The 17,129-nt window shown below is 33.6% G+C and overlaps 3 protein-coding genes across 3 annotated transcripts; 2 read left to right on the top strand and 1 right to left on the bottom strand.

Annotated features, from left to right (window-relative positions):
• Positions 1–132: 132 nt before the first annotated feature.
• Positions 133–3,598, top strand: TRIADDRAFT_24415 (uncharacterized protein; the record flags this gene model as incomplete). Its single annotated transcript, XM_002111715.1, has 8 exons — positions 133–304; positions 1,647–1,709; positions 1,884–1,978; positions 2,528–2,635; positions 2,807–2,868; positions 3,027–3,126; positions 3,196–3,319; positions 3,450–3,598. 8 exons carry the CDS (start codon positions 133–135, stop codon positions 3,596–3,598), a joined length of 873 nt encoding a protein of 290 aa, XP_002111751.1.
• A 2,752-nt stretch (positions 3,599–6,350) lies between these two features.
• Positions 6,351–7,112, bottom strand: TRIADDRAFT_55111 (uncharacterized protein; the record flags this gene model as incomplete). The annotated part of the gene is made up of 1 exon (XM_002111255.1): positions 6,351–7,112. The coding sequence occupies one exon, from the start codon at positions 7,110–7,112 to the stop codon at positions 6,351–6,353; it is 762 nt and encodes a 253-aa protein (XP_002111291.1).
• Positions 7,113–10,200: 3,088 nt separating this feature from the next.
• Positions 10,201–13,355, top strand: TRIADDRAFT_55110 (uncharacterized protein; the record flags this gene model as incomplete). Its single annotated transcript, XM_002111714.1, has 3 exons — positions 10,201–10,394; positions 12,908–12,995; positions 13,134–13,355. 3 exons carry the CDS (start codon positions 10,201–10,203, stop codon positions 13,353–13,355), a joined length of 504 nt encoding a protein of 167 aa, XP_002111750.1.
• Positions 13,356–17,129: the final 3,774 nt, after the last annotated feature.

Raw genomic sequence — 17,129 nt, 5'->3', positions numbered from 1 at the left:
TAGTTGGATACTATTAATTGAGCTGTTGCCTTCTTTGATCCTATTTCATTTTAAGTCTTAATAGCGTATATTAGAGTTAGTTTCAGCCAAAGAAAAGAAGCATTGTATTCGTATGAAATATTGGTCACAAAAATGATTGATATAAATCATAAGTTACTTCTATCAATTATCGTAGTTTCAGCTTTCTTGATTCACGTTAGTGTAGCCGAATTTCAAATTAAGCGATTCGAGTATAAATATAGCTTTAAAGGACCGAATTTAATCACTCCTAAAGGATTAATTCCATTCTGGTCTTTCTCCGGAGGTATGTATGAGAATATAGAAATTGATATCGAATTGGTAAACCTATTCTTTAATCAGAACTGTAAGGCTACTCTACAGTAATGTTACGCGTTAACAGACTGATGTTCGCTACACAAGTTATATTTTAAGGCATTTGTACAAGAATTGGAACACATGTACTATTAGTAGAAATGGTTTACAACAAAATATCTAAAATTGGCTTACGTTGCCCTAATTTACTAAAGCAAATCGAATTGAAATCTTTATGTAAATTTAGACGATTGGTAGCGTTTTTCATCTTGGCAAGACTATCATAGTCCTTGCTTAGTCTAGTGCATGCAGTGTAATGATATCCATGTGAACATTCAGTACACTACTGGTACTTGTACACTTGTACAATGTACAGTACAGTGTATCGGCATTCTCATTTGTTAGTGTAACGCGTTAATAACGAACTATCGAGTTGATTTGATAAGATGATATCGGTATAAATAAATAACTCTACATGGGATTTAGTAATTGATGGCTTAAGAACTTGCCAGACATTTTTAGTTATAGAAATACAAGTCCGCGACGCACAGTAGGCATCATACTAAAGTCTACCGTAAACTATCGTAAACCATGGTTTATTAACTATGATTTAACTCATGAGCTCAAGGGACAATACTGTTTTGTACTGCATAGGTCTGTAACAAAATGTTAGTACCTAACGCATACAGTCGTAAACCGTAGACGCCGTGATAGCAACCGTGCGCCAGTTAAATCCTTGTATGGAAAATAAGGACAAAGAAGGATCAGTGAAAATAGTTATTTAATATGGCTCTTATAAGATTTAGATTCTCGAAGAATTTGTCAGTAATTATTTCAAGTCAGTTCCAAAGATACATTAATTATGCCCAAAGACCGTAATACTGTAGTAAATAGTTCAAGACAATTAATTTCAACAGATTTGCTGCTGACTCTACGTTTCCTTGTTACAATCAATTAGATTCTATCTTACGATTAGACTACCTGCTGTACTGTATAGGGAAAACAAGATTCGGCCACAATGATTTTATAGTGTATAGATTAGGTTATGATAAAGTAGATGATTTCTCACATACTTACCTTTAAAATACTTAAGCTACAATCCAGGCTTTTCTATGGTGTATGAAACGAACATTGTCCATCATGGACATAGCCTACACAAGATCTCGATAAAAAATACCTTTCTAAAGACAGTACCGCACTCCAGTTTATGATAATTATAATTATTAATTGTTATTATTTTGAAATTGTTTTATTCAGATAGCCTGTAAGTCCTGTTGTCTTAGCTATTGAAAAATGAATAATATTTTGACAAATTTCTTCCATTCCTTTATCAGATGCCATACCGAGTAAAGAACAGTTAAGATTGGTTCCCTCAATTCGTAGTAAAAGAGGTACTTGTAGCTTTCATGGACTTCTTATTACTTCTACTTGAATTTTTGATCCGCCACAGTACAAATATGTTCATATCCTATGTCAGTGTCGTACCTCGATGATACTTGCATCACAGCATGCCACCACGATGTTTGGTCAATTAGCTACTTATTATTGTGATGATATGTATTTTATAGGAGTTGTATGGACCAAAAACGCCTTTTCTTCGAAATCTTGGGAAGTACAAGTAAACTTCAGAATTACTGGACGTGGTCGCGTTGGTGCTGATGGTCTGGTATGTTATTAAATTGAAGTTGTTACAGTACCATCATAATGAAAGACGCATAAAATTGATTGCCTACGGAATATTGTATGGATAATTTTTGAATATTTATAATATCAAATTGATCGTTACTGGGTTACTTTATCGTTTTTAACCGGAATATAGTACCCTTCATCTAAATCGTATTGCTGTAGTGCTACAAAGTAACTGCATCACTCAAGAAATAAATTATATACGTATATTACTTGAACATTGCGTACGAATTGTATTCTAATGAGGTATCAGTGTGGTGCACAACTATGTGTTACCGACGGAAGGCAAATCTTCAGTTATCTATAGGTTTACACGTATATATATCAATATACCTCGCAGTATTATATGCTGCTATATTATAGGTTTAGGGGTACTGATGTACACCTTACCGTAGCTAACCCTTATCTTTTCGTTTACTACTTGTTCGGGAAGTAGTTATTAATGTGGTTATATACTGTAGATTTCATTTTAACCTTATTGTGCTGATCTGATCATGAGTGAAATGCTTGTGTTCTGTTAAATTTTCAGGCTCTGTGGTTTACAGAAAAACCAGGCAATGTAGGGCCCGTATTCGGAAGTGAAGATAAATGGAAAGGACTTGGTATATTTTTCGATTCATTTGATAACGATGGACAGGTTAGATGGAATGACTGGAATTAATTTAAAAGTTATCCTATAGTTCGATAACTAGTTGGCAAACTTTAAAATGTTTTGCTGCATGGATAATTACTATAAACTATTACAGAATTTTCTATAGCTTTGATGATATTCAGCCGATATAAGATTAACACTGTACATTTTCATTAGCATAATAATCCGTATATCATGGCTGTCGTGAATGATGGGACAAAATCTTTTGATCATACCAGGTACAAGACTTGGACCTAATTTCTATTACGATCGATAGTGTGATAATTGTTACGATTGTGATTACTGCCTGTAGCATAATCGAGTGAAATTAATGCTTGTTTAGAAAATTATATAGTAATAAAGTGTTAAGGCAATAATTCTTTTATCTTTCAAATAGTGATGGGTCTTCACAAGCAATAGGTGGTTGTATGAGAGATTATCGAAATCGACCTTTTCCGATTAAAACTATTATTAGATATGAAAAATCAACTCTTTCGGTGAGTTACATGTATATGTCAGTTTATAGTTTTAATTTAACAATTTCTTCAACTGGACCCTCTGAATAGTTACTAATCAACAACGGATTAAGCGATGAAGACAATGATTTGGAGGTGTGTTTTAAAGTTGATAATGTTGATATCGCACCTAATGGTTATTTTGGTGCGTCAGCAGCAACTGGTGGATTAGCAGGTAACGTTAAGTCTGCTATAATTATTTATACTTTACTATAACAATTATACTGTAGTTTTAGGCTATAATTTGGTTTAAATATAATTATATCTTCCATTTTTCGAATTACCTTGTACTTCCTATTCTTTAGATGATCATGATATTATATCCTTTTTAACGTGGTCTTTGAGGACACAAGCTGTATGTGCTTCTATTTTTGTTGCATTACATTTAGTAATGAGAAAGTGTAACTTTTATGAATTTACTAATGCTGATACTATTAAATTAGGAAGCGCCTAAAGCTGCTGATGTTGTGGAAGGTGATAAATCTAAGAAGCAGTACACGGAATTTAGTGAAGAATTCGAAAAACGCAGAGAGAAGTAACGATCATTTACGGTTAATAGATCCATGCAATTAGTGCATAAATTCAAATTTTATATATAGATATAAGAAAGAGCATCCGGAGAAATTCACAGATGAAGAAGATTCGGTAGGATTAAATGTTTGGATGATATTTTGGTACAAATTATGCTTGTTAAGTATACGAGCATAGCAAACTGAAGACTAGCCTTTGCAATACTATTGACATTTTTTACTTGCTAAATGACATTGTAAATAGATGCAAGGACATGTGGAACGCAGTTTCATGCAACTGCTCGCGGCTAATCACGAAATTGGTTCAAGAATAACGTTAGCGGAAATTATAGATATGCTGTATTTGATTTTTGGATGATAATACGATATTTTTTTTTATATTGCTTTTAGGACATTGCAAAAAAAGTTTGATGGCTTCAGTGAGATTATGAAAGGTTCTTCGGGTGCAAATCAGGGAAATGCCTTACAATCAGTATCACAAATGCAAAAAGATCTTGTAACTGACGTAAAGAATCTGAGGTACACATTACGGTATAGCTATCGAGTTTATCCCATGATTGTTAATAGCCATTTAATTCTTATACTTTTACGTAAAATACGATTTTGTTTAGAACAACCATAGATAACATAAATAATAAAGTTGGAAGCAAAAATGGAGGTCAAGGAGGGGAAGCAATAGATAATCTGCAGAGCGTTATGCAGGAGGTTGCAGCTATTAAACTTATGGTAAATTGCTAGACTTTCAAAATTGCCCTTTTGGCTAACGTTTGACGTGAACAGAATTTACTCTTATTGAATAAATTTTGCTGTACCGCAAACTTTTGAATAGAATAAGAGGTAATTTTAATTGCTAATTTGCATTATCGCTCTGCCATATAATTACAGTTGGAGAACAAGAGCCAACAAGGTGGCGATTGTCCGACAGTTAGTTGCGTTGGAATGTTCGGGATGTCAGTTTTAATGCTTCTTCAGCTCTTCCTCGTTATTGGTTACAATGCTTATAGGCAACGGCAGGAAGCTTCTGCTAAGAAGTTCTTTTAAGGTTATGTTCCATTTCAATGTTAGTCTTGAAGAAGTGCGATAGGAGGAAATTTTTAAATCAGCTAGGGAACAATAAAATGAAAAAAGTATTGTTATCAGCTAACTATGAGAGGAAGCAAGTGATGAAATTCATCGACTAACTGGATGGTGATAACAAGCTTGATCACACTAGTACATTAGACTTAGTCATGGTACTTTGTAATATTAATTAATTACAATTGACTCTCTAGAGCGGTGCATGATATCGCTATGGAACTTTTTTATTGGAAAGATTGATTATAAAGACACTTTGTAGCGTGTAGTATTTAAACTCGTTTGATGTGATTGTAGTTAGAAACTTGAACAATTTTCAATAAAAATTCTAATAATGCTTTAGCGGATACAGCGCTCATTGGATAAGCTACGTAAAGCGCTGGTTCGAGATTATTGAGATGCTATTGTATTTTCTCGATATCATCATAATTTACAATTATCTAATGGTGAAATTAATTGTACCCTGTGAGAGAGAATTGCATACGACCGATTCCCATTCGGCTCAGTGTATTATTATTTGTATGAGACATGAGAAGTAGTGTTATATATTAGCACGAAAGATTCAATTAAAAGACATTTACTGGGATTGAATAAATGCACATTTGTCGTCATTGTTGTTGTAGAGGTATTTGAAATGGTTGAATAACTTCCAATGTCGTCTTAGTATTTGCTGATAACTGTGGGAATAATGTTATCAATTAATTAGTAAGCTCATCTTTTAAGGCGTATGTGTATAGTTAATGTCCGAGATATGGACTGCAAACAACTTCGATCAACTTAATACTCCTAACTAAATTTTATTATAAAATTATGAGTAAACGCTAAGTAGTAAAAATTGTTAAAACAGATCAAAGATCAATAGTTTTAACAGTTATGAATCCAGTATTTTGTCTAACAATTAACTGCAGCCATACGACTAACAGTAACATCGATATCAATACAGTATCACAGTAGAAAAGTCGCAGCAATTTGTCCATGAGTTTACATATAAATACGTTTAAATTAACAGAAAACCGTAGCGCTGTACATTGAATATTCAAAATAAAAATTAAATTAACATAAACACGATCTTGCAGAGTTAAGAACATACACTTTGCAACAAGAATTGCGAAACAACATCTGGAATGTTACATTTTAACCGCCTACTTTTTAGCTATTAATAGCTAATAATAACTAATAATTTAACCCGATTTTAAATGTGTGTATCAAGACACATGATTGAATGGTTACCGTAAACGCTATAAGGATGGCTGTACTGCTGACAAGTACGAGTATATTAATTCTTTAATTGTTATGATAGCTGTTTCACATTATCAACTCAGGTCCATGTCCTAACTGATACAAGTATGATACAGTTTATAACTGTACCGAGTAAATTACACTTATGTGTGCGACTCTGAAAAGTATGTTCTATTTATCCATTTTTGCCTTATCCACCGTAACTTCATTACAATAGTATGCCGGTAGTGTAGTGGTAGCTATCTATACGCAAGTATAACTATTATGGAGCCTGTGATTATAAAATAAAAAGAGAACGTGCAATTGATAACGATTTATACCCTACGAATAAATTTGTACAAGAACAAAAGATCTCAACGAAAATTAGTCAATCTCGGTCTCCATTTCTTCCTCCAAGGGGGCTTCATCTTCTTCATTATCATCACCAACTACTTCTTCATCATTCCTGTAGTCATCTAAATCATCTTCTATTCGTGCTTTATCATCTTGCTCCTCGCTACGATCATTTGAGATCTGAATGCTGATATCGCCACCGTTGTTGTCCTTACTCTCGAAGTTATTTCTAGTATCTCTACCATTTCTTCGTCCACGACGATTCCTTCCACCTCTACCACGTCTGCCTCGATTCCTGGATGGATATTCTGCTCTATTACTATTGCTTTTATTGCCACGCTGCTTTTGATAACCAGCACTGTTTTCATTATAATGAGAATTATTGTTTGTGGGATTCCAATCGTTCTGATAAGCACCTCTTCCAAGTCCTCGGCCACCAATTCGTCCTTGACGACCACGTCTAACCCAGTTGCCACGCATGCCACGTCCGCCACTTCCACGCTTAGTAGGACTTCCACGTCTATTGCTCGGATATCCTAAGCGCGACTTTACGTCACCTTGACTTGATGGCCTGCTGGAGCGATTTGTACGTTCATTAAGCCTATATCTAGCATCCCTGGTGTTGGTAGCAGCACCTACATTCTTGTTTATTGCACCGAATCGATTAGACAAGTTGCCAGTTGATCTGACTGCGGCCTGAGCACCTGTTCGCTTTGATAGCTGCAGCGCCAGCCGACGATTTTTTGCACTTGCGACACGGTCATTTACCCGCTTCGTGACTCCAGTCTCCATGGAGCTTGCAGCTTTTATCTTCGTAAACCTGATAACGGTTTGTAATCATACAGTGCAGTGTGAGATAATCATTAAGTGACATAATCTGTAACAGCGGCATTACAAGAACGCAGTGTTCTGCCACAGCAACTAATATCTGAGAGATCTAATTTAAATATTGCAGTATCATATTACAATTAACAAGTATCAGCTTGTATATCTAGTATAACAGATTTTATACGTGGGTCAGTAACATGCAATAGTGAATAAGTATAGAGTAAAAACTTAAAATAGCTAGCTTACCGATCATGAAGCGACATCGATGTCGGCTTTGCCCTATGGACGATCTTCGTCACGTCCAATTTTACTTGAAATCTACCTGACATTGCTGAGCATGACAAAATAATATGCATTATTATCTGTGCATGGAAAACATACTCGAATACCGAGGATGGTTACCCATGTACTCGTATGTAGGTGTACATTACTGTCGAGGCAACAAAAATCATTAAATGTACTATCTACACTGAGGATCTCGCCATTTCAATAGATGGTATCCATAAATTTTTTAATTTGGTCGTTACTGAAATGTATTACAATGTATAATACCAAACCTATAATTACTTATATAATGTATAGTGATGTGATATAGCCATATAGGATAATTTCTTAATTTCTGATTCGATTAGCTAAGATTTGAAACTATCAATCAATCAATCCTCTTTAAATCTATGATTACTCTATACACGGCCATGGATCACAACATTGAAAATACCCGAATACAGTACTTTGATTGCCGAAATCACGAAATAGTAGAAATCAAAGAGCTAGTAATATGTGATTTAACGGAAATCATAAACAGCAAGACCAAAATTTAGTAGTATTGCTGCACTTTCAAATAAATTAATTGCGTCATAAATTGTGTTCTTTCGTCGAATAAATTACCTTGCGATGCATTAGTTACTACATCACATTAGCATATCGACTAAATGCATCATTACCGTTCGAGATTATAAACGCATACGACCGTAATATTAGTTTAATCTGCTGTACGTCTATTGAACAAACAATATGATTGGCAAACGATTTAGTAAAGAGGTTTAATTTATAAAATTTGAAATTTATTACAGTAATGACAGTTGTTGTAGCAAACAAACCTTAACTCAATAGTACCTTTAGCGTTTGACTATTACAAAAACAGCTGAGCTCGATTGGAAGATCATTTTTTTACTTCCTAACATGTGGCTTAATGTTAGCGCGTATAATTATATGTAATTAATCTGTCAACAGAATGGGTAAAACTACTCTAGTATTCAATCTGTGACTGGTAGACTAATATAGTTCCATCTCATAAGCAGCTATGCTGGAGGTGACAACGTTTTATCATCCATGTGCAAGTCTGACGTCATGTTTCCAGTTCCAGTTGATGAGTAATAACAGATTTTGGTTTAGATTCACCAATGATAAAACGCATTAATACGGATTCAATAGTCTTGCAATACTTTGACGTTAAAAAAATGGCTGGCTTGGTCAAATACAGTATACACGACGTAGACATTTATTAAGTGTTTCAGAATCTAGTCGCCCACGGTTAGCCGTCTAAACATCGATATTGCAACACGCAACAACGTCCATTACTTTACATCGAGCCGTCAAAGGGAGGATAAATCGGCTGTCCAATCGAATAGCAATGAGACATGACCGAAATCAGAATTGAAATAACGACAAAATGGAATGCAATGTCCATCGTCATCAAGGACTACAATGACTGTATTCTCTAATAGTATTTGTTCATCTTAACAAGTCAATCTATCCTGTATTAAATTTGTAGTATCCTTTCTTACTGTTGTGCTAACTACAACGGCACGCAATGATCGCCATTTGCTTGCTTACAGAATATAGTAAAAGAGTAACGGAACGTTATTGAGTAACAAAGCCTAGCAAAGAAAGTTGGCAAAGTTATCACCCGCTGAGTCAACGATATCAAACACAGATTACTCACTCGTTCATTTAACCACTCTTTTTCTACTGCTGGCTGGTAAGAAAATATCTATCTACCTTTCCAAGGTATTCACAACACCTGTCAACATCATCCACTGACAGTAACCAAACACATTTTAGTGGATCAAAGTTGTATTCACTACCGTATGATTAGAATGATTAAGTTATCCTGGTCTATTTTCACTTTATTACCTGTTATATCTGCTGTAAAAGGGTAATTTTTTCTCCAGCAAATGATCAATACTCATACGTTTGTCTATATCATGTGTATGGCATTGAATTGAATATACCGTAGAAATATTAAAATGCTCTACTAACCGATTCTTCAATCTCTTTTTGAAGGTTTAAGTCGATGTGGTGCTAAGATCCAGAGAAAAGTTCATCGAATGGATCGATCAGGGCCGTCAATCGATTAATTATAACGGAATACTCTACCACAGCCGACAGCAGATACGTTGGCTGTGGTTGACACTAGGCTACTGTCCACTGATTAGGTAGTGTTTCGTCTACCTTAGTGGTCCCCTTGAAGCCGATTCGAACCAAACGCTTGACATCACTGAGTGTATTACGCTACAGTGTACAGTACAAGTCCATGCTACGGCGGGAGAAACTTGCTCATAGAAGTGGTTAGGACAGCGATTACTATGGTGTGGTCACTGGAATTGCGAATGGGTAGTGCAATAACGTACTGTACAGTGCACAGTGTACAGTACAATTGAGTACCACCCCACCAGACAAGCCCATGGTACAACCCGACGTCACTAGTACAGCAATCAATGTTAATTACAGTACTGTACAGTATGTATGTCCAAATGGCACATGGCCTAAACGGAAAGTAAGCGGATTAGTGCGGTAAGATTCAGCCATTGCAGCTGAATATCAAGTCAAAACTATTTCAATTTCATTTCCTATCCACTCATTTCATGCTACTGTACTGTAGAATATAGAAACATGATAATGATACCATTATGATTATCCAAGTTTTCAGATCCTTTCTTAAATTGAAGAAAAAACGGAGACATAACGAGAATAAGCCCCGTTGTGTTAAGCATGGACTCGAGATGAGTGCACGCTCGTTCGCATGACTGTGCTTCGACAACTTGGCAGAATGGGCAAAATTTGTACGCTCAGCTGTAAAGCTTCTTGGCTAAATCTTGCCCAATTGCCGATTGACCTTTATGGTCAGCACTTTCTGCAAAGTTTGTCCGGGGACTTTCCCCAAAGCGAGTTGGAAAATCTCGAGATTAGACAATCTCCTTTCCCGTATGTAGCTTTGCCGGCGAACCTTCGCTATGTCTCGGGGTATGAGCAACTCGCAACCGTTTTTATACAGTATGGTACTACGGTGCATAGTACTGTACACTGTACACTGTACGTACTGTAATACTGTACAGCAGCGGGATAGACTTCGATGGCAAGATGGCGTCGAAAATTTAAAGTTGCAATTTTTCAACACTCATGTTCAAAATCTATATGTACAGGTACATATAAGATTTTATCTACTTTGGGCTTGATTTAGCCTACATAGTTTATTTTCCTTAGTGCCACCCTAGTCAATCCCGCTGTACTACTAGTAGCATGAATCCTTCTTACGACAGTACGGTAGCACAAAACCCCACCATGGCCGTACTGCGGACCTCAAGCGCTCCACTGACTATTGCAATTAAATTACCGGGCATGACATTTCTTATTCGCAGACTTTGAAGAATAGAAGGTCTCTAATGTACACATACCAGTATGGACGGATACTACGATATCGTGTATCGTGGCAGATATTATATACAGTACAGCTATATGGCTGGTTAGAGGGCTATGATAGAGCTAGCCAAAAATTTGAAATCCCATGACAACGAAACTTTTATCCATGTTTTCTTACCCGGATAATATCGAAATTAGTCTCTTTTTACCTTACAAGATTTATGTTTATCAATTCTTGATTAGTCAGTTTCCTATAAAACTTTAACTAATATAATTAATGTAATTTCGGTAGCTCAGAATTATTATCGAAAAGTTAGCTCTTCAACATAATCATAAATAGGGTCATAGTTAAAAGTGATGGGCAACTAAATCATTAACTAACCTTAAAAAAGTGATACTCATTTCTTGTTCAATTAGAATTCGCTACCTACGGTTACAGTTACACCATGCTTAGGAGTACCAATAAAAGTAATTCCGATTAAGATTTGTTCTTAACTGAATAATTACTTTAAAATAATATGTTTACTTTATGAAAAGCTGTCACAAACCAGTTTTGTAATCGGAGTTGAACTAGTCTATGTGCTCTACTTAATCTGCGATTAACTTCGAGAGATCCTCTATATGAAAGCTAACATGTTCTAATACTAAAGAACTGATTCGAACGACGTGAATTTAGGTTAAATAATTTACATGCTTCTAGCTACTTTACGTTAGTACCAGTGTACTCTATGTTAGCCTCAGTGGAACTGATATTGAGAATTAATAATCAAGCCTTTATAGAATTGAATCCTTTGCCATATCAATGCCCCGAAGTTAATCAAAAATTAAATTAAATATTCTAGGCATTAATACTGTACAGTATTTACAGGCTTATTATATATCTAAGACTAAGGCTATTGGATTGTATAAGTGTCTATTTGTAGAAGCAGATTATAGTACATATTGTTTTAAATCCGTAGAGATGTTTATAATAAGATACCAAGATAACCAATAAATGGCGCTAATTATGTTAGTAAAGTCAGGTTTTTATTTTAACGCTTTAATTAAAAGCGTGAATTATGAACTGAAAGCACAATAGGGAAATTTCAATATAATCTTGTGACTTAATTGGTAAGATATGATTGCATTCAAAGGAAAATCCTTTTGTAACTAATAGTATATCAATGGTGAATATTGCTGTGGCAATTTAGATAGTCCAGAGATAGTCATTGGTAGTACTTAGACAAACCTAACTTATGTAATGAAGTCAAGTTCACAAGTAACTTTACTTCTTGTTTTATTTATAAGAAGACACTTTATCACACCGTCACAATCGAATTAATAGCCACTTATTAATGGACTAATGTATGAGTATGATAAGAGAAGTGTTGAATGCCTGCCATATGAACTGTATATTCAGTCTACAGTATATACTCTTAGCTACATGTATCAGCGAAATGATGATCGAGATAGTATATAAAATTAGAAGAGTATCCAAACAATCAATTTTTTCTAGCCTACAAGGAGTCAAAATGCAAGGATTTTATTATAATTCTTGTTCGCTCGTTCATTAGGTCAATAAAATTGAATAAATCCTGTTAAAGAAAAAGTGAAATTTCTACTGGGTCACGCTAGTTTTTATTTAATTATTAGCAGGAATTAAAATTTGATTCTTCCTGTTTTTCTAATTTGTCTAGATATTTTTAGCATAGGGTTAATGTAATACTTGATAATTTTAGACCTTCAAACATTGAAGTTATTGAAAAAAATTATTTATAGTATTTCACTTTCATGATCGACTTAGATGAAGTTTATTAGAGCTTTCTTTAAGGGATTTATAACATAATCGAAAAATGTGTTAGCTTAATTGCGTAACCGTTAGCCATCTTTGAAACTAATTGACCTTTAATAGTTCTCATGCTTAGATTTAATACTGTTAAAATTGACAGTTTAACTCATTTTACGGATTCTTATAACTAAGGCTATAGCATCAAACAGACTTTTAACTATCCGTCTATGATAAAATAGTTTTAGCTGCTATACGATTTTTTTTCTTATCCTGCCTTGATGAGCACCCATTTTTTATAGGGCAAATGTTTAGACCAAATTGCATTCATGACGTTTTGCTTTGAACTTAGATTTATATTACAGCAGAACCATTTACGATGGCTAGTGGACCATGAGAAGTATGCAAAAATCACCGGGTTTATTACAGCGTTAACAAAGGTAAAAACTGTAGCACTGACTAAGGCCAGAGAAATTTGGTACCATCCATTTAATTGCTGCATTTGTGACGAACGTTCCTGACTTTTGGAGCCTTTTTCAGTCCTTGTTAAATTATTAAAATTATCGCTTCTTGATAAGATATTCCATCGTGTTGAATTATTCAGTCCCTGCTTTCCATTCCAGCTAGATGATTCATTGGTTCTAGACAATGGATGCCATCCAGATGTTGCGTTCAAAGTAAATGACTTATTCGTATTAGGCAATCCAATCCAATCTAATAACTCATTTCCATCCATCAATCCGTTCCGACCTGAAGTTCCATTTATTTCTGATGATCTATTCTGTTCAAAAGATCTATAAGAACTAAATTTCTTAAAATCTGGACTTGTAAATAAAATTGTGGATGGTAGTAAGCTGGCAATATTGCTTGCGGTAATGATGATCATCATAGCTAAGATTCGACGTTCAATTCGATTTATTTGAGTGGAAACTTTGCTGCTCTTAGCTCGAACGTTAATGATAATGCAAATATAACCTAAAGTGATTAAAGTACAAAACGTAAAATAGATCCCTACTCTGAAATGAAGAAATAGCTTGTAGCCTGAAGTATTTTGTTTATAAATACACAAATTACTGGCAAAATTAAATGTCTTTGTTGCTTGGTCAATCGCTTTTGTCCCTATTACGAGTGGTATACAACCATAACAGCAAAGCAAGCACCACAATGTTGGAATTATAAAGTAACACTTGTATTTGTCTAATCTGAATCTACTGTAAGGAAAAATAACGGCCATAAAGCGATCAAAAGTGATTAAGAGCGTAATGGAAATGGATGCAATAGATGATGTAAAGAAACAATATTTGGCAATGTAACAAAATGGACTCAGTACCCATATGTTAGTGAAATTTTTAGGTTGGTGAACTTGATAAATAGCCGGATATTGATAACTATAATAAATATCGGCACACGCTATGATTAAAAGATATAAACAACCTAGAAGATCTGCTATGGCTAGCTGACAAACTAACAAGTGCGTTACTTTGGTCGATTTCTCTGAAATTGAATTGCTTTGATGTGTTGAATTCTTTTTAGGAGCTATTTTACTTATTTTTTTAGTGCAACAGGAAATTATAATGTAGGCATTACCAAAGATCCCAATAATTGCGAATATCCAACAGAAATATCTTGCAAAGTCGTTGCCTTGAAAAAGCGAGTAAGACATAATCATCAAATCAATTCGGGATTGAGCAAAAAATTGTTAACTTTAAACTTATCTTGACGATTATTAGATCTTCTTTACAGTGATTTGATGCAATGACAAATTCGTATAGATATTGTGGACGTTTATTCAGCTGCATAGGTTAAACTAAAATTTTTTATTCAATTTATTGCTTATAAATTTAAATTAGATAATCGTAAATTATGGGCGCTTATTATCATGTAACTAGTTTGTTTTGCAGGTCAGTTTCATTTTAATCTTTCAAAGCATTAGTAATAATTAATAGATATGATATGTACATCTGTCGATCTTGTAGAAAATTTGGATGCAGTTATAATAACTTATTTAGATGTGTTTAAAAACAATTACAAAATAGATACTGCTTTCTCGGTATATGCATTTGCGTCTAGATACAGGCTCAACGAAAAGTAGAATGAAGTCTATATCTAGCCTCACAGCCTTTCGTAGTTTGACAATAAATCAATTCGTTCGTTAATTACTATCGAGTTGGACTCTATTTTGATTTACTTTATATGCTCATTAAATTTTAATAAATAATAACCAACATTTTATTGTCGATTGGTGATAACTGATTGCCTTTCAGGACCCTCAGATAGCTATAGCTAACTCTATGCTGATGAATTGATTTATACTTTATACTTTGCAGGACAGAATTACTTATTGATGAGTGATTTGATATTTTATCACAGATCTGCTTTAGTTATTTTTAGCGGTAATACGATACAGGTCATATTATATTTATAAGGCGCAGGGTACGGTAGTTAATATTTTACATTCTATTGTGGATAATTGATAATAAAACTTTTGCTGAGAAAATTGATTGCATGCAAACGATCAATAATTATTATTATTTGTATTAATATTTTTACATTTTACGACGATAACTATTATTAATTGTCTAGTGATTCTAGTATCTTATTAGATAATGACAAGCATAATAATACTAAAGTTATTCACAAGATAACCACTTTTATCAAGTGTGTGTTTGCCCATGGCTGAAGAATTTCAGTCCTAAACTATATTGATAACGCAAAAATGTAACAGAGAAATTTCATAGTGGTTGGTCTGTTTCATATACTTTGCTTTGGATAAAATATATTTAGGACATTTAATCTATTTAATAAGAGCAGAGAAGTAACTATTGCTATAAATTGGGCTAAGTTTTCAGAGTGAAAGATATATTTGATTAAATCACTATTTGTATTATTATTTCAAATGGTCTTTATATTTGATATGATAAACAATAAATACGGTAAATAAATATGGAAAAGTACTTTGGGAAATTGGTATCTGCATACTAGCAATGATCCATACGGAATAACTTTGTCGTCAATACTATCGGTTTGAACAGTGATATTTTAATGGCATACTCTGTTTTACTATGCTAAAGTAAGAAGAAATACAAGATAAAATTTACAGCTTAAAGCAATGAAACATAAGAGTAAATCTGGTCATGGTTGAAAAATTTCAGTCCTAAATTATATTATTATTGCACAGAAGTAAAAAAAAATGTTATAGTGGTTAGTTTGTTTTATATACGTTACTTATATAAAAGTTGCTATTTTGGGCATTTAATCTATTTGATAAGGGTAGAAAAGCAATAGCAATAATATAAGTTGAATTTGATTTTCAGTAATAAAGAGAATAATTTAATTGAATCGCTAATTTTAGTATTATTTCAAATGGTCTTATATTTGATATAATGAATAATAATTACGGTAAAAAAATATGGAAAAGCATCTTCGGATATTGGTATCTGTATACGAACGTGATCCACATAGAATAATTTTATCATCGGTACTACCACTTTGAACTATGATATTTTAAAGGCATACTCTATTTTACTATGCTAAGCTTTGAAGAAATACGAGGCGAAGTTTTTAGCTTAAAGCTATAAAATATAATTTAAAATTAATCGTCATAATTCAAAAGGAGTAAATTTCACTCTATTTCTTGACATCTTATTCATTGCTATGATATAATTTTAATTACATAATTACTTTCTTAAAGTGTAACCAGTTTATACTGGTTATGAGAATGATGAATAATCTTCGAGAATGGCGATTTTTGGGGATACAAAATCTTTATCTTTAATGCTTTAGTTACCATGGGAGATAATATGTCTTAGTTAAGTTTACTATTAGCAGGAAGTAGTATGACGTAAAGAAGTACGCCTTCGATACTAGTATTATTTCGAAGCTAAACAAAATGCAAAATTACCCTACATAATTTTAGGAGATATAATTTTCAGTTTTTACAACGAAATTATGCATAGTCAGGGATTCTTAAGTCCTTGACATAGTATGGCAAGTAATACTTCCGATAGCTTTAATTGTATTAAATAGTGTTGATAATTATTAAGAAAAGTCGATAGTTCAACTTTACCATTAATTTAGGAAGGATTCTATTTTATTGAATGCTATATAAAGATAGCATTGTTATTATTTTGTAAGATTTAATATTTCTTACCGTACTTCAATGATAATATTTGTTTAATTGCATAAACGGATCATGATGATCCGCAGTAAAAAGTTGTTACTAATAGTAATTTGACTAAATGTAAATTATGCTAGATTGAAGGCTACAGAGAGTATAAAAGCAGGAGACATTAGATTATTAAATTACCTTGTTGTTCTTTCTAGGGGTCTTTCAGTAGTTGTATACGGCTAGAGTAGAGCTGTGTGTAGCTAGTCTTTGCATTAGATCTAATAAAGTTTTAACTTTTTACAACTTAAAATATTCGTGATCGGTTTTTATCACAAAAATACTAGTAAAAAGATTTTTCCTATTAATTGTTAGTTACGAAGTGAATTTACTAGATTAGCGAAGATTAAAGTACACCTTAAGTTGTCTTCTTACTTCATAACTTCTTTCTTGGTTCTTATTTTACGTT

The sequence above is a fragment of the Trichoplax adhaerens genome, genomic scaffold (genome assembly GCF_000150275.1).
Source record: "Trichoplax adhaerens TRIADscaffold_4 genomic scaffold, whole genome shotgun sequence".
Classification (NCBI taxonomy): domain Eukaryota; kingdom Metazoa; phylum Placozoa; class Uniplacotomia; order Trichoplacea; family Trichoplacidae; genus Trichoplax; species Trichoplax adhaerens.
The sequence above is the reverse complement of the archived record's forward strand: the minus strand, read 5'-3'. Positions and strand labels throughout refer to the sequence as shown.